General features: G+C 45.4%; 4 protein-coding genes across 4 annotated transcripts; 2 read left to right on the forward strand and 2 right to left on the reverse strand.

The window, feature by feature from the left end:
• Positions 1-5,337: 5,337 nt before the first annotated feature.
• Positions 5,338-26,798, reverse strand: LOC131833053 (uncharacterized). Its single transcript, XM_059176306.1, has 4 exons — positions 26,470-26,798; positions 20,176-20,222; positions 18,797-19,129; positions 5,338-5,661 (listed from the first exon to the last, which is right to left on the reverse strand). Exons 1-4 carry the CDS (start codon positions 26,750-26,752, stop codon positions 5,338-5,340), a joined length of 987 nt encoding a protein of 328 aa, XP_059032289.1. The 5' UTR covers positions 26,753-26,798.
• LOC131833026 (histone H2B type 1-C/E/F/G/I) lies at positions 10,762-14,540 on the forward strand. Its single transcript, XM_059176272.1, has 2 exons — positions 10,762-11,193; positions 13,807-14,540. Exon 1 carries the CDS (start codon positions 10,804-10,806, stop codon positions 11,182-11,184), a length of 381 nt encoding a protein of 126 aa, XP_059032255.1. The 5' UTR covers positions 10,762-10,803; the 3' UTR covers positions 11,185-11,193; positions 13,807-14,540.
• LOC131833018 (histone H2A type 1-E) lies at positions 20,042-20,541 on the reverse strand. Its single transcript, XM_059176264.1, has one exon. The coding sequence runs from the start codon at positions 20,499-20,501 to the stop codon at positions 20,109-20,111; it is 393 nt and encodes a 130-aa protein (XP_059032247.1). The 5' UTR covers positions 20,502-20,541; the 3' UTR covers positions 20,042-20,108.
• On the forward strand, positions 20,850-21,324 carry LOC131833036 (histone H2B type 1-C/E/F/G/I). Its single transcript, XM_059176286.1, has one exon. It carries the CDS (start codon positions 20,901-20,903, stop codon positions 21,279-21,281), a length of 381 nt encoding a protein of 126 aa, XP_059032269.1. The 5' UTR covers positions 20,850-20,900; the 3' UTR covers positions 21,282-21,324.
• Positions 26,799-27,316: the final 518 nt, after the last annotated feature.

Raw genomic sequence — 27,316 nt, forward strand, 5'->3', positions numbered from 1 at the left:
TTTTTTTTTTTTTTTAGATTTTCATTTATTTATTTATTTGACAGACAGATTACAAATAGGCAGAGAGAGGGGAGGAAACAGGCTCCCTGCTGAGCAGAGAGCCTGATGTGGGGCTCGATCCCAGGACATTCAAATGCCTTGAGCACAAAGTTAACCCATAAGGTCGCATAGCGTGGGGTGGCAGATCCCCATCCCCTTCCCTCATTTAAGTTTCCTGCTGGAAAACTTCACCTGATTATCCAGGCAAAATCAGTGCCTAGGACTTCCTGACGTTCCAACACATGTGCTCCACACATGTACCTAACCCAGCTTCATAGTTTCCTATCCGGCTAAATAGCTGCCACACACTTATACAGCTCTCCAGATGTCTTGAAGGCGTGGACAGTATCTTCATTTTGACATTCTCAGGACCCAGGTAATGACCAGCACCTACTACTCACTTAGTAAATATTTGTGCAATGACTAAATGATTCAGTGGAATGGATAAGCTATCAGAGGCCACAAGTAAACTTTTATATGAATTCCTCTCCTTTAATAATTTTATCTGCTCCCCTGGAGCTTTTTCCTCTCACAATTTTCCTTGACACAAATGTCGGGCTTGTGGCTACAAAGGGCTATTGCAGACTTTTAGATACAGATTGTAAACCCTCAATTCGTAATAAAAATAATTTAATGATTCCCAATCTGGATGTCTAAAATAAAGATTCCTCCTGTTTCCTGTTCTCACAGGTCTTTATTTTAATGTCCACCTTTCAAAGAGGATAATTTTACCCAAAATTTTCTCACAAAAATGCCACTGTCATAGGCTCCTATGTAATCAAAGTGAGCCTGATTTCTATCACTATTTAATGAAATAGTCATATGTTGCGATAGAATTCCTAAGCTTTACTTTTCTTGCATGGGTTATAAGAGAAAGAATATAAAAGAGGGATTAGCAGCAATTTGGTGGGGGGGGGGGGGTCCATATCTGGTTTAAGTATGATGCCAAAGAAACTATTTCTTGGGGTGCCTGGGTGGCTCAGTTGGGTGGGTGTCCAATTTTTTATCTCAGCTCGGGTCTTGAGCTCAGGATCATGGGTTCAAGCCCCATGTTGGGTTCCATGCTGGGTGTGCAGCCTACTTGAAAAAAACAAAACAAAAAATATTTCTTTAGTCCTATAACTAGGGTTGATCTTTTCTACAATGTATGAATTGCATTTACTTTCCTAAACTACAATGTATTTCCTAAAATACAGTGTATTCACTTTCCTAAAAATGTATGGTATTATGTTTTTAGCATATTCACTGATACAGTATGAAAAATAGTTATTGCAACAGAGATATTATGAAAATACTTAATCATCCAAGTTAATCCAAATGAACTTACTGTGAGTCAAAATGGTACATTTATTCAGATTTATTAACTGCCCTTCTGAATACAAGTTTAACGTTCTGATTTACCTGCCTCTGTTGTGGGAAACAAAGGCAGAAGAAAAATGATATTTCCTTACTACCTACGGCCCTTTCACAAGTTCTTCAAACAGGCAGAGTGACCTTCCTTTTTAGGAACTCAGCTGCCTCAATATTAATACTTTACTAAGGGCAAAAGGCAATCATAGCCTGACCTCCAGGATCTTGCAAGTCCACTTTAACATATAAAAATTTCTTTGGAAACCTCCTTTATCTCTACTTCCCCCACCCCAAGATACACGTTGGCAATCATCCTCTAAGCATATGACCCGCTGATATACATCTGAAGAGTCTCATGACTGAGTTTTTACTGTTTCCTAACAATAGCTAGGTCTTGGAAACTCAAGACTTACGCTATCCCTAACCCCCTCCCGACATGAACCTATGTAAAGAGCCACTCCTCGCAACCCTGGCGCAGTTCTTTCTGCCCACAGGTCCTCTTCCTATGCTCTAAGAGAATCACTGTTTCGGGCTCTCTGCTCGGCAGGCAACCTGCTTCCTCCTCTCTCTCTGCCTGCTTCTCTGCCTACTTGTCATCTCTGTCTGTCAAATGAATAAACAAAATCTTTAAAAAAAAAATCACTGGTTTTGCACCAAAGATATCTCAAGAACTCTTTCTTGGCCATCTGCTTCAAGCCCTAATCTTTCCTACATCATATCCATTGATGTGGACTTTTTAAAAAATAGTATAATATAATATAAAGAAAAGATCAAAACACCATCTCATATAATAAATGAAAATATCACGTCATAACATTTTAGTTTCAAGTATATATGGTTTGGTTTGGTTTGGTCTTTTACTGCAGAACTTGTAGGACAAAAAGTTTGTAAACTAGTGATCTATGTATTCTCTCCATCCAACCATTTGTGTGGTTGCCAGGTTAGAACGGACTTCACGTGCCCAGGCTTCCCAACAACGGTCTAGCCACCCTCACATCTAAAATGGAGCCATGTGGCCTGGCTCCGTGGATCAGTGTCCCCTTCGAAAGACTTCCCTTCAGAATTGCAGGATGGGACAGTAGAGACCAGAGCTTCACTTCCGCTGGGAGAGGAGCTGAAAGAAGGATCCAGACTTTGGCAGTAACAGCAGCCATGGCTTCCAGGGCATCAAGTACACGCTGAGTGGTGGCCTCTGTGACCTCAGTACCTGGAATGATTCCAAACATGGTTTCAAGTTTTGCACCTGAGAGTCGTCAGGCCTGGTTCCATAGCCCTCCCCAGGACGTGGTCATCTACCCCTTAAAACATCACCTTTCATGTTGGATCAACCAGAGTCAGTCAGTCTTGTTGCAACCAAGCACTTGGAGTTTTTAAAATTAAAAAAAAAAAAAAAAAAAAAAAAGGTATTAAATGGTTTCAAATATTTTCTGGTCGAGTTTGTGTATTTTACATACTTAAAGTTGCTTCCCAACACCAATGTGTAGGGAAAGTAAAATTATCGGGAGAAAAACAATACAAATTTTACTTTCCATATGCTCTGCAGTCTTCACAAGAACACGAAGACCCAAAGAAGTGGTTAGACCTGTGTATGTACAGCCTGAGTTACGCGAAAAGAGGAAATTATGGAACAGTGACTTGAATGGTAGAGGGAAGCTGAAGGAAGATGAAAGTTATTTTAACAAGGTCCACTTTCACAGATCTCTCTCCATCTCAGTTCCCATCTCTGGGGAGAAGAATGCTCTTTCCTCCTAGGACAGGAAGGGGCACCTTTCCCATGGGAATTTTATCTCCTGCTTTTTGGAAGGAAGGAAAGGGAAGGTCAGAGCACCCTTCTTGCATCTACTATTTTTCAAGTGCCTTTAGATGAAAATAATCAATATTCTGATCTCTGCTTCTTTAGAACATGCTCCTCCTGTTGCCCATTGTGAGGGGCTATCTGTCACCTGTCCTGACCTTGACTGAACATCGACTTTAGTGCAAGGTGGTGACTCCACAGCACAGAGTATGGATAGGCACCATATCCCAAAGAGTTATTGGAAGCAAGCTGGTGCCCAGGTTTTTGGCTGATGAGAGGGGCCTTCCTCACTCCGGCAACTGCTGGGCCTCCTTCAGAAATTCCTTCCCAAACACCATGGCATTTAACTACTCACTGTCCCCCTGGATCTTTACTCCGGAGGCTAACCTACTCTTCGACAATATGGCCAGAAGTGACCTGGTCCATGTCCTTGCCCTCCGGCCAACTTCTATTCAAGGAGTGAGCATGAGGGGAATAAGACACAGGCTTCTGACACACATCATGGGACAGGTGTCCTGCTGTGTCTGTCCCCTCTCTGCATGCAGACAGATCATTACACTCACCTGTTCAGCCTCTCCCATAACGACACACATTCATTTTCAACGTGTTTTGTCACCTATTTCATTTTCCTCCCATTTTTATTATTAAAATGTTCAAACAAAAAAGATGAAAGTTGAGTTGACCAATTATCTTTATAACCAACACTTAAATTCAATAGCTAAGCACAATTTACCACTGTTGTGTATATGTCTATATGCATATACATTTTTTTGCTGAGCCATTTAAAAGTAGATTGGAGACATCATGAGGCTTGAACCCCTAAATATTTCAATATCTAACTCCTAAGAATAAGGGAATTTTCCACATAATCTTAACATTATCAAACAAACAAAAAAAAAAAAAAAAGAAGAAAGAAAAGAAATTAATTCATAGAATGATTTAATATCCAGTCTGCATTCAAGTTTCCCCACTTGTCTCCAAAATGGCCTTTATAGCTTTATCTATAGATAGCCAGGATTCGATCAATCCATCTTGTTCAGTGCTCTATTACTTGAGTCTTTTTTGATCTTGAACACTCCTCCAACTTTTTGTTATGACTGACCTTTGGGAGGAACCAAACTAATTGTGTTCTATAATGTCCCACCTTCCGGTCTGATGTTTTCTCCATGTGATGGTGTTTAACTGACTCCTTATCCCCTGTACTCTCTGTAAACAGCAGCTTGAGGCATGATTAGGTTCCTCCACTTCTGTCCAAGGTGAGGCTCTATATTTATCACGCACAAGAGAAGGCTCAGAGGTAGTCGGTTTCTTTCAGTGGCGCTAAATTACAACACTTAACTAATACACAGGAATGGAGGAGATGGAAGGAGTTGGGGGCAGGGGGTGGGAAGCATTACTCCCCTGTAAAGATATATTTTCCCTTTGCAAATAACATTGTTTGGAGATACTCAAACATCATTTGAATCTAGTGTTCCCCAGCTTTTTTCCAAAAGGTTTTAGCATTGGTAATCTTTGACCATCTCATCAAAAATAGGTTAGACACAGGACAAAACTCTGTGCAACAAATGCATTCAACAGGGCATATGCTAAAGTTTGTGCTCATTAATGTTTTTATTCTGAAGCTAACAGATCTGACTAGGCAGAACATAATATGGCTGGGAGACCCCACCACTTGCAAACACACACATACAAATGTATACTGAAAAAAAATAAAAACTGTAACACTAAAGAAAACATTGTAGCAAACTTCGCTAAACTATAGCTTAGCGTCCTAAGAGAGGCCGAGCGGCGTGCAGAACTGCCGTGTCTGCAGGCAGCCCAAAAGATCCCTCATCCGCTAACTTGTCTAACCCCCCGTTTCACTACGTGCTGTAGTGATTTCACCACTTCACGCCTGTCGATCGTGAAAGTGTTCGATGCTACATTCGCAGCAGCTGTGTATATGTCTATATGCATATATATATTTTTGTACAAACACTGGACAGCATCAGATGACAGTTGGTGCCCGTGAACTTTCAACGTTTTGTACCAACGCACCCCCAACCCCAGAGCAGCACCCAGGGGTATGTGAGAGATCCTTAGCAGAAAAGCAGGCGGCCCTGAAGAGGGTCTTTGGGTGAGAAACCAGGGAACCGGTGAGGAGAGCACAATGCTCAGCCCCCGAAGCCGTAGAGAGTGCGGCCCTGGCGCTTGAGCGCGTAGACTACGTCCATGGCCGTGACCGTCTTGCGCTTGGCGTGCTCCGTGTAGGTGACGGCGTCGCGGATCACGTTCTCCAGGAACACCTTGAGCACCCCGCGGGTCTCCTCGTAGATGAGGCCGGAGATGCGCTTGACGCCGCCGCGCCGGGCCAGCCGCCGGATGGCGGGCTTGGTGATGCCCTGGATGTTGTCGCGCAGCACCTTGCGGTGGCGCTTGGCGCCGCCCTTGCCCAGGCCCTTCCCAACCTTGCCGCGACCAGGCACAGTAAGTAGTCCCTGGGAATTACAATCAAAGGACTGTATAGGACTTCATACCAGCCCGCAGCAGTCCCTTTTCTAACAACTGTGCAGAATTCTGTGAAAACTTAAAACACAAGAAAAGTCGGAGTCCTCACCCCGTTTGTTTCTAAGGCCTAAAGTAGACACGGGATAGGGTGATTTACTGACATTTGGAAAATAAGAACCTCTAAACACAAGTTTCAGACATGTACAACAACGAAATGACTTCCTTCGTATATATGTACATGTGTTTCACGATTTATCTTTTCCATATATATTTTTGGATCATTGCCACACTGGAGTTTAATCAAGCCCAAGCCCCAAGAAGCAAAGGAATTCATAAATATACCGTGGAGGAGCAGGCCAGGCTTCAGGTTCGGGATCAGTGAGTGGCAGCTTTCAAACTGTAACATTGAACCTGTTGATTTACCTGAGTTTCGGTAGACTTGCCGTAAGAATGTACAGCAGCAGTTGATAAGTTATTATAAAGCAAATGACTGGCATCTAGTTTGTGAAAAATAAGTTTGTATTGCCCAGGAATTCTATTCTTAAAAACAAAGTATTTTGGAAGGATTTCAAAACATTTCCAATACAACACATGTATACATACAGTGTGCTTTACCTAACAAATTAAGCATGTGTATTTCAACAATGAAGGGTTGCAGAGGAAAAGAATTTAAATTGTCAAAAGTCTGTTCTTTTCATATGGAGGACAGAAAGTGGAGAGCCCTTTTGTGGGCTTAGTGCATGTAACACAAGCAAAGCTATCATGAACTCTAAGGAAAAATATATTTGTTGAGCTAGTTACATGGTAGCTTAGCTTTAAGAAAATGTAAAAGATGTCCTTACAATAAATAGAACTGTTAAATAAGAAATTTTAATTGCATACTTATGATGTTCAAAAAGAGCATGGATTAGCTCAGCTAAGTACCACATCAGAAAATTTGGAGATTAGGAATATCAAATTCTGAAAGTCCACTTACTTTTGAGGTAGGGGCAACAATATATAAAATATCACGTACCAACATAAATGAACCAAACATCAGCCCAATGGACTTGCCACCAGAAGAAGAAAGCAAAAGCCAGAGGAAAGCAAAAAACTGCTGCGGGGCGGGGGGGGGGGGGGGGGGGAGGTTGGCAGGGATGGGGGATGCAGAAAGCACATTGTTTTCTTAAATTAACCACAGAATCCCAAGCAATGCAAAGTAGCAATCATTAAAGAATTGTCACAGCAGCTTTTTGTTTGTTTAACTTGTTATTTTGCAGTAACTGGATTCACAAGAAGTTGCCCCAGTAGAGCCTAGATCCCCTTGAACCCATTTCCTCTCACAGTCATATCCCATATAACCAGTGTCTGTTACAATATCAAAGCCAGGTAACTAATATTGGCAAAATGCTGTTAACTAGACTATCGGTCTTTTCAACTCTCACCGGTTTTACCCATGAGTTTTACCATACACACATGATTAAATTTTTCTCCTGTTAATCTGTTTTTGTATCACTGTACAGCCAAAGAATCTGCAAGGGTAGAGGAAAAGTTTTCCTCCCCAGTAGTCCTTTTTCACTAAGCATGATCCCCTTGAGATCCAGCCCAGTTGTTTTGTATGTATCACTAGCCTCCCTTTTGTTGCTGAGTAGCATTTCATGCATGAATGCATGAAAATGTATTTAACCATTCACCCATTGAAAGCTGTGAAGCTGTTTCTTAATATTACGGCTATTGCAAACAAAGCTGTTATGAGCTTTCATGTACAACATTTTGTTTTGTGTCTCCCCAACCCCTCCTGAATTCTTGCCAGTTTTGTTTTGTGTTTCTAGCATTCCACCTTACAATTACATTTTTTAATGCAAAAGTAATGTAAAATGTAAAAATGTATGTAATGTAAAAAATGTATGTAATGTAAAAATATAAAAGTGGTGATGACTGGGGGCCTTATAACCTTCTTAATAGTCACAAAGAAACCACATGATATGTTGCTATTATTTGCAAGTTTGTGTCAAGTTTCCAAAATATTGCATTGAGTGACATTTTCAGTTGTTTCCAAAATCTGACTTCTGGGTTCTGTAGCCGGTAACTTATCTCACCAAGAACCTCTAATATTTGTTGAATAAATTGCTAATATCCTCGTTCTGTGGTTCCTGTCACAGGACTTGGGTTTTCACTAATGTGCAGCTGTTCAATTAGTTCCCCCAAAGCCTCAGGTGTTTAGTAATCCCCACAACGAGGGATAAACCCTGGGATAAGGCTAGGAGTTTCACTGTCTGTGAAATCTGAATGATGTACAGATCCTCCATGGCGCTAGGGTTTTTGTTTTTTTTTTTTTAAGATTTTATTTATTTACTTGAGAGAGAGAGATCACAAGTAGGTGGAGGCAGGTAGAGAGGGAGAGAGGAGGAAGCAGGCTCCCTGCTGAGCAGAGAGCCCGATGTGGGGCTCGATCCCAGGACCCTGGGATCATGACCGGAGCCAAGGGCAGAGGCTTCAATCCACTGAGCCACCCAGGCACCCGGCGCTAGGGTTTTTATAGGATTCTGAATTTGTTTGTTGGGAGGAAACTGTAGAGCTGTTGTCTCCTTGGTTCTTTGAGGAGTAACAATGGATTAGGAACCACTACCTTTGCAAGGGCTGGGTTCTGCCCTAATGACTAACTCCATATTTCCCACACAAAACTAAGGTGCAGACACATTCTGCACAACCTTAAGGTTTCAGTTATGAGCCGCAACAAGTTCTGAATTCTTGGTGTGAAGATACTCAGCTACTACTCCAGCCCCAACCTTTGGTAATGGTGCCCTGCCCCTACCAGCTGCTGCCCATCCTGCCCACCCGCGCTGCTGCTGCTGCCGCCTTTGAAAACTCTGCAGAACCCACGCTTGAGGTACCAGTTTCCAGGACAAGAGTTGACCATTACTACAGGATGTACTGCTCAGTCAAGAAATGGACTGCCACCAAACTGCTCTCGGAGACCACTCCTCATGGGTTCCTGAACACAGGTGTGCACATGCCCCCGCATACGTTGGCAAACGTTGTGAACCCCTAGGATGCTTTCCAGGTTCCTCGAGGATCCATTCTTTCTCCTTTGATAATGAAATGTGGAAATCTATGCCTGGATTCCTGGCAAGTTGCCGTCGTGATTACGTTTTACGCATTCATGTGCCTGTCTGAATTTATCAACTGCTGGCCTTGCAGACTGGCCCTGATTACCTATAGCACAGGCCGTGACAGCATGTTTGGTAGATTTCCTAAACCTGGAGCTATTGTTTTCCGGGGTGGATACATTACTTGCCACTATATAATTTCACAACTAACCTGAAAGCACTCAAACCCAGGGTTTTAGGAACCCCTTTTAAATACTCAGCCATATGGATGGCTCCAAGGAGAAAGCCAGTACTTGTTAAAACACGCTTTGCTGGAAACGCAGCTCAATCAGCCTCCGAGGAAACACGGACTGGCCAAGCGACGGATCAGACGTTTGGCAAGGATTCGGGCGAGGGCAGTGGGCAGCCAGCGAGAGTGCACAGGATACCTATGCGACCCGAGCGGCACTGGCCGCCACTCCTAGCAGCCCTCCCACGCTTAGCCGGGGGAGGGGAGGCGGTAGAGGATGGGGGGTGCGGGGAGGGCGGAAATCCCACTCGTGCGGCAGCTCTTCAGGCCGAAATTGTAGGTGGCTCTGAAAAGAGCCTTTGGGTTTCAAGTTGGCGCTCTGCTTGCAGAGACTTAAGCCCTCTCGCCGCGGATGCGGCGCGCCAGCTGGATATCCTTGGGCATGATGGTGACGCGCTTGGCGTGGATGGCGCACAGGTTGGTGTCCTCGAAGAGCCCCACCAGGTAGGCCTCGCACGCCTCCTGCAGCGCCATGACGGCCGAGCTCTGGAAGCGCAGGTCGGTCTTGAAGTCCTGCGCGATCTCGCGCACCAGCCGCTGGAACGGCAGCTTGCGGATCAGCAGCTCGGTGGACTTCTGGTAGCGCCGGATCTCGCGCAGGGCCACCGTGCCGGGCCGGTAGCGGTGCGGCTTCTTCACGCCGCCCGTGGCCGGCGCGCTCTTGCGGGCCGCCTTGGTGGCCAGCTGCTTGCGCGGGGCCTTGCCGCCGGTCGACTTGCGCGCCGTCTGCTTCGTGCGAGCCATGGTAAAAGGTTGCAAACGGGATTTACAACTGAAAGGTCCCTCGCCCCGGCTCCTATTTATAAAGGCAACGTCCCCCTGATTGGTCCGAATCTTCAAATTCCGCGCGGTGAATTAAGTAACCTGGTGAGTCTTGTGATTGGCTACCAAAACTCCCTTAAGAAAGTCTTCTGTCGTAATGTGCTTTTATCTTCTCACTTACAGTTCTCCGTCCCTTTTCCAACCTGTAGTTTATTTTAGACTGCCTTAATCGGTTTTGTTTTAATCCCCTTGTTCGGTATTAACTTTTTAGGAAGACACAAAAATGAAAATTCATAGTTTCTGAGCTATAGTTTCAGAAGCTCTGCTCTTGGACCTGATTGACCCAGTCCATTTTCGTCCTTTATCGTTTCTCAAAGCTTCTGACCTTGAAGAAACGTTGTATTTTTTGCAGTGGAAACACCCTATCCCATCATTCCGAACGCCACTTCCAGATACCACTTCCAGACACTGGTTCTAGGGAACAAAAATCGCACCGCTGTTGAAATGTGACGATCCCCTGAGCCTTAAACCTTAAATTTTGCCGACTTTGATCAAACTGGGAATGTCATGGCATAACTTTGAAAATATTCAGCTAATTTTTGTGTTCTCTTTCCTGCATTGAGTATCAGGGTAACTGCAATTTGGCGGGGAAAGAGGGTCATAAATTTATATCAGGCTTTTGTCTCTTTAGACGGGGATTTGGCAAGACACGCAAGACTCATAAATAGTTAATACTGACGAGACAAACGTCAGCTGTTTTTGAAAACATTTTTTTCTAATGGAGAAAAGGGGCTAAAGTTGTTGCCACATAAACAGCCAATCGGAAAGGAGATAGGAAGTCTCCTTATTTGCGTAAAGTATTTCTACTGGCTGATTTGCTCCAATCAGGCATTAAGGTAGATTAAGCCGCTATTTGCATACAAGCCATATAAAAGTAGGCCAACCCGGCACCCAACTTTCACTTTAGTAGGTTTAGGTGTCAGATCCTCATCATGCCTGAACCCGCGAAGTCCGCTCCGGCCCCGAAGAAGGGCTCCAAGAAGGCGGTGACCAAGGCGCAGAAGAAGGACGGCAAGAAGCGCAAGCGCAGCCGCAAGGAGAGCTACTCGGTGTACGTGTACAAGGTGCTGAAGCAGGTGCACCCCGACACCGGCATCTCGTCCAAGGCCATGGGCATCATGAACTCGTTCGTCAACGACATCTTCGAGCGCATCGCGGGCGAGGCGTCCCGCCTGGCGCACTACAACAAGCGCTCGACCATCACGTCCAGGGAGATCCAGACGGCCGTGCGCCTGCTGCTGCCCGGGGAGCTCGCCAAGCACGCCGTGTCCGAGGGCACCAAGGCCGTCACCAAGTACACCAGCTCCAAGTGAGCTTGCCAAGTAAGCTTCTTGATATATACCAAACCCCAAAGGCTCTTTTCAGAGCCACTCATTTTTTCAACTTAAAGAGCTTTAATACTGAAATGTTTTAGTACTAGAAAAAAGCTGTGACCCAAGCTAAAAATTTCTATCTTCTACATTCCCATCCTTGTTTTCTCAGTAGCTTGTCTTACTGCGGCAGAAATGGCTTTAGGAAACGCAGAACAAAAAAAAAAAAAAAAGAAAGAAAGCAAACTCTTGCTTTAAAGATAAGGTATTTGTAGTTGCTGAACTTTGGTTTAGAATTTCAGAAATTCTTCAGGACTTGCAGCTGCGAAAGTTCTGAGTTGTCCCTACAAGTTGAATATATATCGGGCATTCTTTATAGACAGGCTTGTCTAGAGAGCATGCTGTGCTCTGTGTCTGTGTGAGACCTACTTAGTGGAAAACAGGAAAATGTATACCTGGAAGTGTGAGAAACTAACTTTCTAGTAAATGGAAGTGGTTGAGGGGGAAACTTTACTGAAAAGAAAGGATGTCTTGAAGAATAACTCACTCAAAACTAATTATTTTGCAAGTAATAGAGACATTCAGGCTTCTTTGAAAAAGGTTAAACAGGACTTACAGGGAGAAGCGGAAGAAGCAACAGCAAACAGCCTAGGAACAGTGCCTCTCTTATTGGGGGCAATGTCTCTGGCTGTCAACACAGAAACCAGGCGTGGGTAGTCTCCCCTTAAGAGACTTGATAGGAACCATTAGCAGAATATAATGTCAGCTATAGATTTTTAAAATACCTTGAAATTAATCTCAACCACGATACTTCAGTTACTGTCCTCACTTTTGACATTTCACCCTTCTAGACATTACCCTGTTGGGTCATGGAGTTTGGGGCAGGGTGGGCAGTGGTTAGTACAGAGTATTCTAGAATCGTAGATTAAATTCCTGTCGAGTGGAAGGACGAGGACTCTGAATTGATTCCATCATGTATTGGAGCCTATTAAGTTTCAGAAAGTGACAGGTACTTGGGAAAGATCAGTGAGCAGGATAGAAACAATCCTTGACCTCACAGGGCTCCCCGTCTAGAATGGACATTTTAGCAACCACACAGACTAACAGAAGGGGCAAGCCTCTGTCTGAAGATCACTTTAGCATTGCCAAAGCTGAATGGATTTAATCTTGAAAAGCAATTCTGGAAGGAAGGTAGAGTAAGAGACAATAATAAGGAAAAACAAGACAGCAAGAGAGGAGAATCGATGTAGAGGAAAAGACACCCAGAGTTTGTGTTTATGAATTATAGTTAACCGGAGGGGCTCTACAGTTACACTTTCATCTAGCCATGTCTCATCTTTGGTTCACGAGGATTTTGAGAAGTCCTAGTGGTATGCCTTACTAAAATACAGGATCTGATCTTGCTGAAATGCAGAAAGGAATGTTAGCATAGCAAATCTGGTCCATTGGTCCTTTTAAGGACTGTATTTTATGTACCCCTATGAGTTAGTACTAGATACTCTTGGAAGTTACTGGTTAAACTAGATAAAAGTCTGTTTCTCACACAGATACATAGCTCAGGCCTGGAATGGGGCCCCGCTGTCCTGAGGGAACTCCTCTCCCTGTGTGTAATGTGTGTTTGCTCTATTATTTGAGAATAGTCTCAAATACATTCTGCTATTAAATTCTGCTACTGAGGACCAAGACAAGACCAAAAATTGGATGGATGAAACTCATAAGAAATGTTAAGTAGGTGATTTCTAAGTAAAACACTTCTAAGAAGTGTTAAATAGGTAAGCGAGGAATTTTATGAGATGGAGACAATAATTCAAAAGCTGTATTTACCAAAAATCATAAATGAGTAGCCCAGAAGTCATGACACATGGAAAAAGAAAGCAGAGCTCATGCGCTACACGTAGATAGGAAGAGAGGAAATGACGGAGAAGTGCCAAGGATTTGTGAGACACCAAACAGTGATGAGACAGTCAGGATTTATATAGTCTTAAATTGTCCACCCATGTTCCACCCACCCACCCACATTAGCCACCTTTGTCCTCTGAAGACAACACCCACATAAAATGTATGGCTGCTTGGGGTGTCCCTGTCAGCCTATACAGGAGGCCATGTGCCTCAAAAATGGCGTGCCTCGTAGTGTGTTTGACGCCACTACAAACTAATCTAACACGTAAGTAATTTCCTACCTTTAGTCTAAGATGTCCACTCCAGCTCCAATTATCTTGTTCACATCCTATTCTGAAGGAAGGAGGAAAGGGTAAGGAGACAGCCCCACCCTTTAGTGAAATCCTGAGAACGGTGGAACACTGCCTTTGCTAATACACCGTTGGCCACAAATAGTCGATGGCCACACCAGCCACAAAACTTGGGGAGTTCAATTAGTATCTAAGAAAGGAAAATTCATTTCAGGAGACAACTACTTATCTGGAAATAAGTAGGTAGTTCCTGCTTAAGTAGGTAATTATAAATTATAAATATTATTAATAAGAGGTAAACTGATGAGTTCTTACAGGAGGACACTGGAGCTTCCTGGTGCAACACAAATGAATTCTAAATATTGGCAATACTTGCTTCAGTTAAGAAGAAAATAAAACGATACAACTCTAGTTAGAATCACATTTTCGGTTTCAGATGCAGAGTGCTCAATGCTATTGGGAATCCCAGTTGAGCTAGAGGCAATCAGCGCAAGTCTTGGCAAATCAAGAAAACACGTTGGAAAGCGGAGGAAGACCTCCATGGGCAGATTCGTGAAAAAGATCAGGCTGAGTTTGGAGTCCAGTGGCAGCCCACTGATTTTAATGTGCATTCCAAGTCAGACCATCCGGTATACAAGTTCAAGTCTTCCCTGCCTCAGTCCTGGCTTTTATGCTCTTTTATCTTAGGGGATTTTCTCAACTCCTTCAATCATTTCGTCAATTCATTGTTTATGTGTCAAACGTCCTGTAAGATTCAGTGTTGCCTTTATGCTAAAAGCTCTGCTCTCGCATTTCAAGAAACCCTGACAGGTTCCTCGGAGCCTTCCAAGTCTGAAATGCCTACCTCACTCAACTGGATGTATATCATTCAATTAAAACACAAGGGTGAACCAGCCATGGTCTTTGTTACTAGCACATGAAATCTTATCTTGTAGAGGACATGATAAGGTACGCAACTACAAAACAGCAATAAGATGTGCTTAAAATTGGAGGGATTTGAGGCCCACTACTTGGGCTGAAATTTGTGTCATCATTTACCAGCTGGGTGACCTTAGGAATTGTGAAGAACCACTTTGTTTCCGTACTCTTTCTTCTGAAAAATGATGACAGTGATTATTTGGAACCTCAGATCTCTTACTTTTTATTTTAAATAAATTATCACACAATTAATACTCTTTTCCTTAATAACTGTTGTCTTTCAAACCATAAGAGACTCTTAATCTCACAAAACAAACTGAGGGTTGCTGGGGGGAGGGGGTATGGAGAGGGTGGTGGGGGTATGGACATTGGGGAGGGTATGTGCTATGGTGAGTGCTGTGAAGTGTGTAAACCTGGCGCTTCATAGACCTGTACCCCTCGGGCTAATAATACATTCCATGTTAATTTAAAAATTTTTTTTAAATAACTGTTGTCTTTGAATCGGGCTGGTGGTCCTCCAGGAGATTAACATTCCTTTATTCCTGCCTTTGCCTCTTGGATCAGCATTCAAATTAGGTGTGCTCAGGAACCTGGACTCATACTTTTTAAAAACATTAAAAATATGTGAATCAATACTGAATTTACCTAGCAACTCCAGCTTGAGAAAACAGAAGACGACCCTGGTTCTATCTAGTTATCTATCAGATCGCTGAGTATGCTCCCAACTTAGGATCTGTTTAGTCATCATTGTAACTTCTCCGTGGAAGGATCCTCTCACAGGTGTGTGCAGACCTGTCTCCCTCCCAGATGCCTCCGGGGGGGCATCTGAGGGGCCAAGTCTTCCCCACCCACCTTATTTAAAACTACAAGCCTCCACTACCACCCCACTCCACGGTCCTTAATCTTCTTGGCCTGTTTCTTAATCTCTTTCCTACCAAAATACTGTATTTGTTTATTTTTGTTTATTTCTGGTCTCCCACAGTGAGAACATCCGTGAGCTCCACACAGGGAACTTTCCCAATGTTTGTCACTGCTCTGTTTCCGGCCCCTAGAACAATGTGGGACACATAGTAAGCACTCAAAAAGTTTTGGATGGATGGACAGATGGATGGATGGAGTGAAATTAAACCATGCAGGTAACACAAAATGGTCCTCCATTCTCTAGCAGCAGAGATAATAATTCCATGACTGAATTATTCAAATGACCCCTGTGTAAAGGAGTTCCCCTCACTACGCTTCTTCGACACTGTATTTGGGCTATTAAAGGCCCCTAACCCACAGAGTTATTGGCTGGATTAAATAAAATGATCAATGTAGGAACCAAAGTATACTTTTGAACTAATGAAGTCATAGCTTTTTTACCTACACAATTTCCACAGCAGGTTTCATTAACACCCTTCTTGGACAACTGACGTAACAGAAACAGCTGTTACCCAGAGCCCGCAGCTGGCCATCAGAGGGCTTGGATACCTCCAGAAACACCGCTGCTGACGGCCCCAGTGTAGTACAGGTGGGGAGCTCACCCCGGATTCTGACCCAAGAACCTCTTGCCTAGACCCTGAAGACATTTGCATTTGTAATCCGAATTAACGGGAGTCTGTTGCCTGAGGGTAAACATTTTGCCTGTGGCAACACAAACTACTGAATTTGAAAGACCAGGATATGAATTGCATTTAACCCCTAATTTTCAGAGATTTTCCCTTTTCTAACTATAAAATGCTCAAGGTCAGCTTCTATTTTCAAGGTCTGGAATGCACAAAGCAGGAAGAAAACTGGGCCCTAAGTTTTGTACTGGAGCCCAATGGAGACTACCTAAAGCAGAACCTGCTTATACGAGAAACAGACACAGAAAGTCCTGTGTTCAACTCCTCTCAAGACCTTACACGTCGGAGCTAACGTCTACAAGCCCCTACTTGATCCTCTTCTCTCTGTTTCTCTGCCTTCATCTCCTCCGACTGTGCCCTGCCCATTGCAGGAAGCCTCCGGGCAGGTCAGCAACCCTCCCCCTTTTTTTAAGGGTTTTGTTTTTTTTTTTTTTTTTTCTTTTTAAGATTTTATTTATTTGACACAGAGAGAGAGAGCACAAGTAGGCAGAGAAGCATGTGGGGGCGGAGGTGGAGAGTAGAAGCAGGTTCCCCGCTGAGCAGAAAGCCTGATGCAGGGCTCAATCCCAGAACCCTGAGATCATGACCTGCGCCAAAGGCGGAGGCATCTTTCAAGTCTCTGAGTCTCCACTGATTCCGGATCTTCTTAGTGTCATCTGCACAGGTGGCCTTATCTAAGTCTCAGCTCCCCATGGCACTCCTTACTGTAGCTTTATTTTTCTCCTACTTACCGTTTAACATACTACACGTGGCATCTACCTGATGTATTGTCCCTCCTAGACTCACATGTAAATTCCACAAGGGCAAAGAATTCTGTCTGGATGGTTCTGAGTATATTCCCAAAGCACAGAAAATCATCTGGCACATTGCACGCTCTCAACAAAGATATGTGGAGTAAAAACACTTTTTAAATTCACCCACGTTAAGAAATATTTGTTGGGGGAATCGTCATGGCATAATGAGGTCTTTAAATGGTGGACATGTTTTTAAAGTATTGAGAGCAAAAATGATACCATTTCCCTTATGATGATCAAGGCAGTGGGCGGAAGAGACACGGATAAAACATCTGGCTAGTGCTGGTGATGTGGAAGCTGGGGGCAGGGTACATAGAGTTTATGAAGCTAATATTTCTGCTTTCTTATATTATGAAATGTCATATAATAAAAAAGTTTTTTTTTTTTTAATGAAAAGATTAGGGGAAAAAGAAGACAAATCGATTAATAAATAATGGCCATGGAGAAAAACCAGGTGAATAAGCAAACAGGACTTTGTGTCCAGTGGGAAGATAGACAGGTCTCCACAGGTTGTCTGCCAGAAATCCAGAAGGTTCCTCTTTATAGCATCCCTTAAAACCCGGCATTGCCAATCGCCCAAAGCAGACCTCATCATAGACTCACATAGAGTCTATACATAGTCTATATACAGAGCCCCATCCTAAGAAATTGCTATGAAAGTCAGATACTGTTTGATTCATTGCGGAGACTAACAGCCCTCAAGCAAGCCAGAAAATCATCTTTTAAGAGAGCATGACATTCTCTCTGAAAGCAAGCTATAAGAAAGCCTGGTTCCGTAGATAAATCCTTGCTAAAACTGGAGTCAAATCCAACAGGAGCTAAGCACATGATTAGAATTTATGTAGCATCTGTTCTCGACCCTAACGACCTATTGGAAGCACCTGAGTTTTGATTACTTTTGCCTGGGATCACCCCCACAGACTACAATTAAAATGCTACTGATTGGACCCCAGGTAAAGATATTTTTTATAAAACATCCAATGGTCTGTAATGTGCACTCAATATTGAGATCACTGATCTCTATTAAGTCAAACTATCTTCCCACGTTCTTCTTAGAGAAATTTTAACTCTGATATAAATAAGCATGCTATTTATAAATGTTCATTCCTGGTGAGAGTTCACAGTTGCTTTCTTGATGAGGCCAAAAATATTTTTTAAAATGGCCTTCTTAACTACTATTAGTGTAAACCACATGAGGTGAATCTGGTACAGTGTAAATCCTGACTAGTCCTGGGGGGGTGGGGGGGTGGCGGGGCGTGCAGGGGTGTTTCTGATGATTTTCATCTCTAGCAAGCTGTTGTCCAAGTCACTATGGTTAGACACTTGATGGGTCAGAGTGTAAAAGCCATCATGACTGTCTTGGGCTCTGCTCCCAGTAAGCTCATTAGAAATTCTCGTAATTCTTTAAGTCAACTACTAGTCTTTCTGCCTGTAAAGGTCATGTCATAGGAAAGCCCTAACTTTCAATTTCAACTAGAGATGGGAATTCAGCAAATTGGCTTCAGACGTGAAAAGACAACCGAACATGACCACATACATAGAGCTGGTTTTTCAACTGTCGTAGCCCAAACTTGGGGGAACTCACCCTTGCAAGGAGCAGTAGCAAACCAACAGCGACCTTCACCCAACTTCAACCTCTTATGGATAAAGGACCTCATCTTCCACCTGTGCCCGGAGAAGCTTAGAACTACCCTACACTAGCCAACCTTAAAGTGGATACTCCCCGTCCCAAGTCAAAGCGACTCTCGGGCTACCAGGTGCGACTTACATAGCATTTCTTCAGTCGGAAGTTACATTATGATATGCCCAGGTCAAGCTTGAAGGAACAAGGAATGTAGGAGACCGCTCAGGAGCTTGCAATTCTGAAACCAAACACCTCCTACGAAGTGTAAATATCAGGAACCAACTCCAAAGATAACCTCAAAAGGCATTTAATACCTCAACAATTCGCAGTCACTATTACAGCCATCTTAGAGAAGTGGGTGGCTCTGAAAAGAGCCTTTGGGTTAATAGGACGAAGGAGGGGAAAGCTTTACGCCCTCTCGCCGCGGATGCGGCGCGCCAGCTGGATGTCCTTGGGCATGATGGTGACGCGCTTGGCGTGGATGGCGCACAGGTTGGTGTCCTCGAAGAGCCCCACCAGGTAGGCCTCGCACGCCTCCTGCAGCGCCATGACGGCCGAGCTCTGGAAGCGCAGGTCGGTCTTGAAGTCCTGCGCGATCTCGCGCACCAGCCGCTGGAACGGCAGCTTGCGGATCAGCAGCTCGGTGGACTTCTGGTAGCGCCGGATCTCGCGCAGGGCCACCGTGCCGGGCCGGTAGCGGTGCGGCTTCTTCACGCCGCCCGTGGCCGGCGCGCTCTTGCGGGCCGCCTTGGTGGCCAGCTGCTTGCGCGGGGCCTTGCCGCCGGTCGACTTGCGCGCCGTCTGCTTCGTGCGAGCCATCTTACAAGGAGTTCAGGAGTAAAACTAAACTGAGGAGTAAGCCTGAAGACTTTACCATTATATAGACTCAGAAACCTTCCGATTGGTCTTGCATTTTTCAAAAGTCCCGCGCAATAAAGCCATTGGCTAAAGAGGGAAAGACGTGATTGGTGAATTACTACTAAACTCCGATTGGATGAATTAGTCAACATTCCAATCTCCGTCTTTATTGTAGACCGCGATCCAAGAAGTTAGCTTAATATTCTGCTTCATCTCAAATTCTAAACAAGTCACCTGGGGATCGGGGAAGATGCCAAATCTGGGGATCTACGTAGTGAGGCCTAAGATTCCGAGGGTCACGCTTTCAGAACAAACATGTATTTTCGTTTTCTTAAGTGGTTACTTTTACTGAACTGAACCTTGAGTGGCCTGGACTGACCCTTCCTATCTCCACTCTGGGAAACACGTTAAACGCATAGCGGATGACAAATGGTGACCGACTCCCGTACAGGGGCTAATTAAGCTTCACTCAATTCCTCCTTGAAACAGCTCGCGCCGATTTCCGGTCCTATAGCTCTACTTTCAATGGCTAAGCCATTCCAGGCTAGCACCCCTTCCCACAGCGACTCACTTTACCCCTTTTCTTCTCGTTTCTCTAACTCTACTAAGCACGACTCAGGGAGCAAGGAGTCAAACTGTACATCTAGAGACAAGGTTTTGTAAACGTTACCATCACTAACTAGCTTTTCTTCAACTATGGTAAACCCTTGCTTACATACTAAGTCCCCTTACCCTGGGCCAAAGTACGATTAGACATCCAAAACAAGCGACAGTAAGTAAACTACCGTTGGCCTACCCAGACTAACCAGTTAAGGCTTACATAGTAGAAAAGCGGGTCTCCGATTTGGCTACAAGCTTTTTTGTGAAAATGTGGACGGCTCTGAAAAGAGCCTTTGAGTGAGAAAGGTTTTAACTGGATACACCAGTATGATACGTAGACTCACTTGCCCTTGGCCTTGTGGTGGCTCTCGGTCTTCTTGGGCAGCAGCACGGCCTGGATGTTGGGCAGCACGCCGCCCTGCGCGATGGTGACGCGGCCCAGCAGCTTGTTGAGCTCCTCGTCGTTGCGGATGGCCAGCTGCAGGTGGCGCGGGATGATGCGCGTCTTCTTGTTGTCGCGCGCCGCGTTGCCCGCCAGCTCCAGGATCTCGGCCGTCAGGTACTCGAGCACGGCCGCCAGGTACACGGGCGCGCCGGCCCCGACCCGCTCCGCATAGTTGCCCTTGCGGAGCAGGCGGTGCACGCGGCCCACCGGGAACTGCAGACCCGCCCGCGACGAGCGCGTCTTGGCCTTGGCGCGGGCCTTACCGCCCTGCTTCCCACGTCCAGACATACTCGGCAAGACAACAACGCACCAAAAAGAGAAAAGGAGCGCCTCACTAGGCAAGAAGCTAGAGTATTATAATCTGAGGCGGTTTCGTAAAGCAGCCTATGCCGTGGGCCCAACACAAACCCCAGCCAATCAAAAGGCCCATACAAATCAATCATCCTCCTAATTTACATAGGGCGTTTACGGTTGCAAGGTCAATTTACTTAAAGTTGGATATATGGGGGAAGAGCCAATGAGAGTTTAGGATAATCAAGGAGCCTATCAGGGGTTAGGATATTTCAGAAACCAATCAGAAAGCTCAATTCTGCAATCCCTAATTTGCATACACACCAAATAAATAGGAGGGCGCTGGGCCGTGGGCGTGCATCTTTCGTTTTGTGGAAGAGGTGATATACCAGCGCCATGCCTGAACCCGCGAAGTCCGCTCCGGCCCCGAAGAAGGGCTCCAAGAAGGCGGTGACCAAGGCGCAGAAGAAGGACGGCAAGAAGCGCAAACGCAGCCGCAAGGAGAGCTACTCGGTGTACGTGTACAAGGTGCTGAAGCAGGTGCACCCCGACACCGGCATCTCGTCCAAGGCCATGGGCATCATGAACTCGTTCGTCAACGACATCTTCGAGCGCATCGCGGGCGAGGCGTCCCGCCTGGCGCACTACAACAAGCGCTCGACCATCACGTCCAGGGAGATCCAGACGGCCGTGCGCCTGCTGCTGCCCGGGGAGCTCGCCAAGCACGCCGTGTCCGAGGGCACCAAGGCCGTCACCAAGTACACCAGCTCCAAGTAAACTTGTTACCTTTGGCACCACTAACGTCATCAGGCTCTTTTAAGAGCCACCCACATTGACACTTAAAGAGCTGTAACTTTACAAGCTTGGTGAAAATAGAACAAACGGTATTTATTTTTGGTCGCTAATAACTATCTGGGAACACAAGTTTTCGTCATGAGACCATCACCAAGGAATAAATCTGTAAGTAACCAAGACTACCATGCATTCTGCTTCGCTACCCCATAGCTACTAAAAGCAATACCCTTATGATGTTCCCACCTCGAGAGAGGGCTTTCCCGTTTTCAGTTTTTCGTTGTTCTCCCATTACTCTAGATCGGGAGTAAGTAGGGGAAAGCCGTTTTCCCGGTTTTGAGCTTGCCCTAAATCAAAACAAGGAAGTAAGCATTCTTGAGAAAATGAAACTACTTTCCTCCACCCCCTCACCCCCTTAACTTTTTGTGAAGTTGGGAGTGGCTACTGCGGCATCTAATGGAACAGGGCACTGTCTGCAACTTGCATTTCTAAACCACAGTGGGTGACTGCCAGTCTCAAACGCGCCTCCTTCCTTTTCCACTAAGTTCTTCACCGCATATTTTTTTTTTTTTTAAAGATTTTATTTATTTGACAGACAGAGATCACAAGTAGGCAGAGAGGCAGGCAGAGAGAGAGAGAGAGGAGGAAGCGGACTCCCCGCTGAGCAGAGAGCCCGATGCGGGACTCGATCCCAGGACCCTGAGATCATGACCTGAGCCGAAGGCAGCGGCTTAACCCACTGAGCCACCCAGGCGCCCGTTCACCGCATATTTTAACGTAGCTAAATATTGCCTCTTGGCAAGGTCAGAAACTTCCACTAGTTTTCTACCCGGCTGAATACACAGGGGTTTAAAAGACCCTCCTTACAACTGGAAAACATGAAGGGGGAGGAAGCAAGTGAAAGTCTCCATCTGTGATTTGGCACGCGGGGGTGGAGGGGGGGGTAGGAGTTGCGGGGGAGGCATTAAGAGAAAGATCTGCCTCAATTTCTCAGCCTCTTCACTCCTCAGCCTTTTGGAGTCCCAGAGTTCTCCCTAAACCTCTCCGTGTCCCCAGTGATCTTGTCCTCAGTCACATCCTCATTCCCTGGGATTTTAAGGGAGAAGAGTTAAAAGGGAATTACCATTCGTGTGCTTGTCCTTTGCCTGATTTCAGCCTGCAGTCATACAAAATGGAATCTCCCATTTTACAAAAAATGACCTGAGGAATTAAGGTTAAGTAGCCCCTTACATAAATAAATAAAAATGGGATCTGAATCCCCATCTAAGGACTGTTGACTTTTTCTCAAACTAGAGACCGGTTGCAATCATAGGAATAGGGTAACAGGCTCAGAGGGAAAACTGACCATTAGAATAAAAGAAAAGTAAAACTGACCAGGAGATAACACTTGTGCTTTGATGCATAGCACAGTTTAAACCGGCCAAAGTATAAAACAAGATATGGAAACTAAGGATCACTAGGCAGCAACTTTGGCTTTTCTGAGCACTGTGCTGTAGGGGGTAAACCATGAGCAGTGGCAATGTATAATAGCTCAGAAATCTGCTTCTCCTTATTAGCTACATGTCTTTATCTACAAGTCTCTACAAAGTAGATCTCTATGAACATTAATATAAGTGATGTGGGAAAAGAAAAGCAAGGCAAAAGAAAAAATTAAATTTCCTTACTTCCTACAGCCTATTGGCAAGTCCTTGAAGCAGGTAGAGTGACCTTCCTGTGGGAGCTCAGCTGCCTCCACGTTAATACCTTGCCAGAGGCAATCTTAGCTTAACATTTTGGCAATGCCCCAGAATCCTGTAAGTCTACTTCAATACATAAAAATTCCCTTGGAAACTTTTTTCTCTACCCCCATCAAGATATCTGTTATCGGTCATTCTCCAAACATATGATCCACTGATAATACATCTGAAGAGTCTCATGAATGAGTTTTTACTAAGTAGTAATAAATGACTTTTTCCTAACAATAGCTAGCTCCCTCAAGGTCCTGAAAACCGTCTTTCCAAAATATCTTGAAAGCTTGTGCTGTCCCTTACCCCTCCCAACTTGAAAGCATATAATGGGCCAAGCTTCATGGCCCCACTGCAGCTCTTTGAGCCCAGGGGTCCTGTCCCCGTGCTTTAATAAAACCATCTTTTTGCACCAAAGATGTCTCAAGAATTCTTTCTTGGACATCAACTCTGAACCCCAACCGTTTCCTACATAAGTGACTCAGGTTTGTAATGGGGTTTGTGAAGAAGATTCCCTAAGCCCCACAGGTAATTAAGGCATCCATTTCAGGCTCTCCAAAGCTTATTTTAAGTGCATTTGAAAACAGTTCTTGAAAAGACATATACAAGCGTGCCTTAAGGAAGAATCTCTTAGGACATGATACATTCCTGATGGCCTGTTTTCAATGCTAAATTTGGGCCAGTTTCTTAAACCTTCCCAAGCATTTCCTTATCTCTAAAATGGGAATAATGAGCAGTAACCACCATGTGAGATTGCAGAATGATCAGTAAAAGAACACAATAAAGCATTTAGGACAGTACCTACTCAGAGGAAAGTCTCCCAAAATATTAACTGTAGCTAAAGCCTCTGGTTGAAGTGTGCCCAGGTCCCACGGGAAGGTGCGCGTGGTCCTGCCCATATTAGAATCTGAGTCTTGAAGCTTTGAACAAGGAAGTAGGCCACAAAAACTACCAGCAAGTGACACTAATTAGGTTTCCTTGTCTGGCAGTATGAGCAATCTATATCCCCCTACTAAGAGTCTAAACCACTCCTTAGAATATCTCTGGATCCTGTGAACTCTTTAGAGGACAACCTGGGCTTCCCTGGCAGACTTCCCTTGCCTCTGCCTGCCAATTCAAGCAACATGTGTCTCATTTTCCAGGGACGTCCTCATGTCTCACTAGTACTAAGGGTACCTCATTGAACAGAATGTTGAGTTATAAGGAAGGAACCCTGGAAATTCACACAAGAGCTAAGTAGGAACTTTTTATTCCTGTTTTGTTCTCATGCCTCCAGTTTTCTTTGCCTAATTTCACTGTAGCGTCTGGCCAGTCTGAAGAATCATCTTCAGAAAAGGAGCTGCACTTTTAAAGCAAGAAGAAAATCATGAAATTGCCATCCATAACCTTTCCCAGACTAGAAATTCTAGGGCCACGCTTAAGATTGCTGCTGTGTTGCCAACAACTTAGAAGACTGCTATCAGTCTCACTTCATAAAAGAACTATACTTTGATACACTCAAAGGAAAATCAGATAACCTCAAAATAAGAAATCTTTATACCAAATAAATGACCCACAGTCAAACATTATGAGCAAAACATGAAACTTTATCATCGTAAATCACTAGGATTGGGGGATTGTTCATCACAGCATAATTAGCCTAGGTGGATCAAGACAGTATTACACTGGATCTAGTTTCTGGGAATTGCTTTTATCAGGGAACAATGAGTTGCCATATTGCTACATCTGGCTAAAGCTCATTTGTTTTCAGAGCAATGTTAGATTGTGTGATTATGCCTGATTGTGTTATAAATCACCTATCTATTGGTTGACATCTGCTTGGTTGTTTGCATTTTTAAAAAATGTACAGGAGGAGCACCTGGGTAGCACAGGCAGTTAAGGCCCTGCCTTTGGCTCCAAGGGCCTGCCTTCAGCTCGGGTCATGATCTCAGTGTCCTGGGATGGAGCCCCATGTCCTACTTCCTCTCAGCTGGGTCCTGCTTCTTCCTTTCACCCTGCTTGTTCTTTCTGTCAAATATAAATAAAATCTTAAAAAAAAAAAATGTATAGATGCTTTGCTGGAAAATATTAAGTAGAAATTTCATTGTGTGGATTATTTCATAATATTCTATTAATTACATGTGTGGATTACTTATAATAATGGACTATAAGGCTTAAAACCAGGAAGTGAGAAGTAGATATAATTATAGGGAACATTGTCAGGAAATCTGCTTTAACCCTTTCCCTCCTCCCCAACTAGCTAAATTGACTCAGAGACACTTTTTTCAATGTTAAAAATGAAGGACTCGAACAAATCATTGGTTTCCAAATGCTCATCTATGGTTAGTATCATCAGTCTGTCCCAGTTTTCTCTATTTTCTATTTTCCCTACTCTTTGTAAAAGTGAAAGTAAGGTCGGTGCAGTAAATTTTAATTTAAAAGTTATATAAAGGTTTTTAAAAAGTTATATTAAAGGTTAATTTACATGTTTTTAATCCTATAATTCCTCACTGATATATTGTCTTCTGTCTAAAAGGTACAAAAACTGCCTGCCTCAGTCGTTTGAGTCTCAATTTCATTATTGGGCCTCTGCACGCAGGTAATAAAACTGCATTTTTTCCTCCTGTTCATACGTCTCGTGTAAATTTTAATCCAGCTAGAAGAACCTTGAAGGAAGAGGGCTCTTTCCTTCCCTATACTTAGTAATTTGGGGTGAAGAATCCCGATGCCTGTATCTACAGGTTTTAAAAAGTCCTGCTCATTACATAACAACCTTATCTACGTGAGGTTTTCAAACTCAGAAAATCTCGGGGGCTACGCTAAACACTAGCTGTCAACCCGCGAGTGAATCTCCGCCCCACCCCACCCCCACCCCCGGGAGTGCCTCCGGGACCTCCGAGCCCGCGGGAAAAGCGCGGCCAACCCGAGGCCGGGGCGGGGCCGGCCGTTCCGCGGGAACTCCTCTTTGTTCCCCCGCCGCCCGGCGCCGCGGGCCTGCTCCCTTTGTCCCTCGCCCGCCCCGCCATCTTGGGCACGGAAGCCCGGCGGAGAAGGCTTGCCCGCAGCCTGCCCGCCGGGAACCCCCACTTGCTAGACATCAAGATCCGAGCGAGCACTTCTATCCCCGAAGTACTCGAGAACAGAGGCGACCCCGTGGGAAAGCAGACAATGCCACGTGAGCTCTCTGCCGCCACAAACACGCTCTGGGGGCGGCTTAAACAGACCCGAATGCCGCGAAGCATTGACAGCACAATTTAGTGAACTCCCGAGTCCGAAAGTAATCAGGTTAAGTCAACGCACCAAGGAATTTCCATTAGTTTTGAAATCTTAAAAGTACCGAGGCTTAAGACGGGATAAGGAAGGCTGCAGCTCTCCTAAGAGACATGTGGGCGGCCCTGAAAAGGGCCTTTTGGATGAGAAGTACGGCGGGTGAGATCGGCTTTAGCCCCCGAAGCCGTAGAGAGTGCGGCCCTGGCGCTTGAGCGCGTAGACCACGTCCATAGCCGTAACCGTCTTGCGCTTGGCGTGCTCCGTGTAGGTGACGGCGTCGCGGATCACGTTCTCCAGGAACACCTTGAGCACCCCGCGGGTCTCCTCGTAGATGAGGCCGGAGATGCGCTTGACGCCGCCGCGCCGGGCCAGCCGCCGGATGGCGGGCTTGGTGATGCCCTGGATGTTGTCGCGCAGCACCTTGCGGTGGCGCTTGGCGCCCCCCTTGCCCAGGCCCTTTCCGCCTTTACCACGACCAGACATGGTAGCAACGCAAAGAAAACTTCCGAGAAATGCAAAGCGGTAGTTGGGGGGCAATCGCCTTATATGTGCGGATTGCGGACCTAATTGAAGACTGGAAGCGCGCGCGCGGGAACAGCCGTTTCCCGGCCCCGCCCCTCGCGGAGAGCTCGGTGACGTCACGGAGGCTGGGCCAGAGCGGACAGCCTCCCCCTTCCCGTCCGCCACCGTGCCCTCTGCAGGGACAGCTACAGCGCCCTGGGTCTCCGCCTGGGGATTTCGGACCCCTGAACCGCGTCACACTAAAGCAAGGAGAGTTAGGCACTGACTGTCTTGCCGCATGGCGTGCCTTGTGCGATCGCGCAGGCGTCTGCGTGGGCCTGGGCGCCCCCGGCCTTCCTGCGCCCGGGAACCGGCCCTTCCCTCCGCTGGCCTCCGCGCCGGGCTCACGCGGCCAGGCGGCACCTCCGTCACCAAGCCTGGAGAGTGTTCTTCCCAAAGGCGAACGCGCGCCTGATCAGGGTCCCCGAAGCGGAATGTTCGCCCGCCGCGCGGAAGCCCGCCTTCCTTCCCTGTTGATTAAAGCTT

This window comes from Mustela lutreola, chromosome 6, assembly GCF_030435805.1.
Source record: "Mustela lutreola isolate mMusLut2 chromosome 6, mMusLut2.pri, whole genome shotgun sequence".
In the NCBI taxonomy this organism is placed as follows: Eukaryota; Metazoa; Chordata; class Mammalia; order Carnivora; family Mustelidae; genus Mustela; species Mustela lutreola.

Coding starts and splice junctions, on each gene's coding strand:
- LOC131833026 (XM_059176272.1), top strand. CDS start 10,804: ATGCCTGAACCCGCGAAGTCCGCTCCGGCCCCGAAGAAGGGCTCCAAG.
- LOC131833018 (XM_059176264.1), bottom strand. CDS start 20,501: ATGTCTGGACGTGGGAAGCAGGGCGGTAAGGCCCGCGCCAAGGCCAAG.
- LOC131833036 (XM_059176286.1), top strand. CDS start 20,901: ATGCCTGAACCCGCGAAGTCCGCTCCGGCCCCGAAGAAGGGCTCCAAG.
- LOC131833053 (XM_059176306.1), bottom strand. CDS start 26,752: ATGTCTGGTCGTGGTAAAGGCGGAAAGGGCCTGGGCAAGGGGGGCGCC. Junction 20,223..26,469: donor CTACGCGCTCAAGCGCCAGG/GCCGCACTCTCT, acceptor AACGACGAGGAG/CTCAACAAGCTGCTGGGCCG. Junction 19,130..20,175: donor ATCGCGCAGGGCGGCGTGCT/GCCCAACATCCA, acceptor ACTCCTTGTAAG/ATGGCTCGCACGAAGCAGAC.